At 48.2% G+C, this 1084-nt stretch overlaps 1 protein-coding gene across 1 annotated transcript; it reads right to left on the bottom strand.

The window, feature by feature from the left end:
* Positions 1-335: 335 nt before the first annotated feature.
* LOC105715035 (large ribosomal subunit protein eL32-like) lies at positions 336-855 on the bottom strand. The gene has a single exon (XM_064375331.1). The coding sequence runs from the start codon at positions 806-808 to the stop codon at positions 401-403; it is 408 nt and encodes a 135-aa protein (XP_064231401.1). The 5' UTR covers positions 809-855; the 3' UTR covers positions 336-400.
* Between the last annotated feature and the right edge of the window lie 229 nt (positions 856-1084).

The raw sequence follows: 1084 nt of genomic DNA, 5'->3' as shown, positions 1-1084 counted from the left end.
TTGAGGCCGGGAGTTTGAGAGCAGCCTGGGCAACATAGCAAGACCCTGTCTCTACGAAAAATAAACATAAATCAATCAATCCTGCAAATGTCTGCAGAAGGTCTGAAATGTAAGAGGCTTCGACATGCCCGTCTGGAATGTCAGCTCCATGAAGAGAGAGAGACTGTAGTGAACAGCATCTGCAGAGCCGAGACCATGGTCGGCATGGCCTGGCTCGTAGCAGGCCCTCAGTAAATATTTGTTGGGCGGATAAACAGAAGGATGGGTGCATTATTGGGGCCGCTGACGCCTTCTACTCTAGCCCTATCTGAAGGATCCGGTTTTTTTTTTTTTTTTTTTTTTTTTTTGTAGGAAGGAAGATGCCAGTTTTATTTAAACACAAAACGTGCACATAAGCTGTCTACTCATTTTCTTCGCTGCGCAGCCTGGCATTGGGGTTGGTGACTCTGATGGCCAGCTGGGCAGCTCTTTCCACGATGGCTTTGCGGTTCTTGGAGGAAACATTGTGAGCAGTCTCAGCACAGTAAGATTTGTTGCACATCAGCAGCACTTCCAGCTCCTTGACGTTGTGGACCAGGAACTTCCGGAAGCCACTGGACAGCACGTGCTTTGTTTTCTTGTTGCTCCCATAACCAATGTTAGGCATCAAGATCTGGCCCTTGAACCTTCTACGAACCCTGTTGTCAATACCTCTGGGTTTCCGCCAGTTACGCTTAATTTTGACATATCGGTCTGACTGGTGCCGGATGAACTTCTTGGTTCTCTTTTTGACGATCTTGGGTTTCACAAGGGGTCTAAGGGCGGCCATGATGCCGAGGAGGAGATCGCTGCTACCTGCGTAGGCAGCGCCAAGGAAGAGGATCCGGTTTTTTAATTGTTCCTTTTTTTTTCTTTTGAGACGAAGTCTTGCTCTGTCACCCGAGGTGGAGTGTAGTAGCGAGGTCTCAGTTCACTGCAACCTCCGCCTCCCAGATTCAAGGGATTCTCCTGCCTCAGTCTCCTGAGTAGCTGGAATTACAGGCACCTGCCACTATGCCTGGCTAATTTTTTTGTATTTTTAGTAGAGATTGGGTTCACCATGTTG

Source organism: Aotus nancymaae, unplaced genomic scaffold (genome assembly GCF_030222135.1).
Source record: "Aotus nancymaae isolate 86718 unplaced genomic scaffold, 86718_ANA_hifiasm-v0.15.2.pri h1tg000012l, whole genome shotgun sequence".
Taxonomy (NCBI): Eukaryota; Metazoa; Chordata; class Mammalia; order Primates; family Aotidae; genus Aotus; species Aotus nancymaae.
This window is presented reverse-complemented; position numbering and strand designations above follow the sequence as displayed.

Bases quoted from the DNA above. Each gene is read 5' to 3' on its own strand.
- LOC105715035 (XM_064375331.1), bottom strand. From the start codon at position 808: ATGGCCGCCCTTAGACCCCTTGTGAAACCCAAGATCGTCAAAAAGAGA.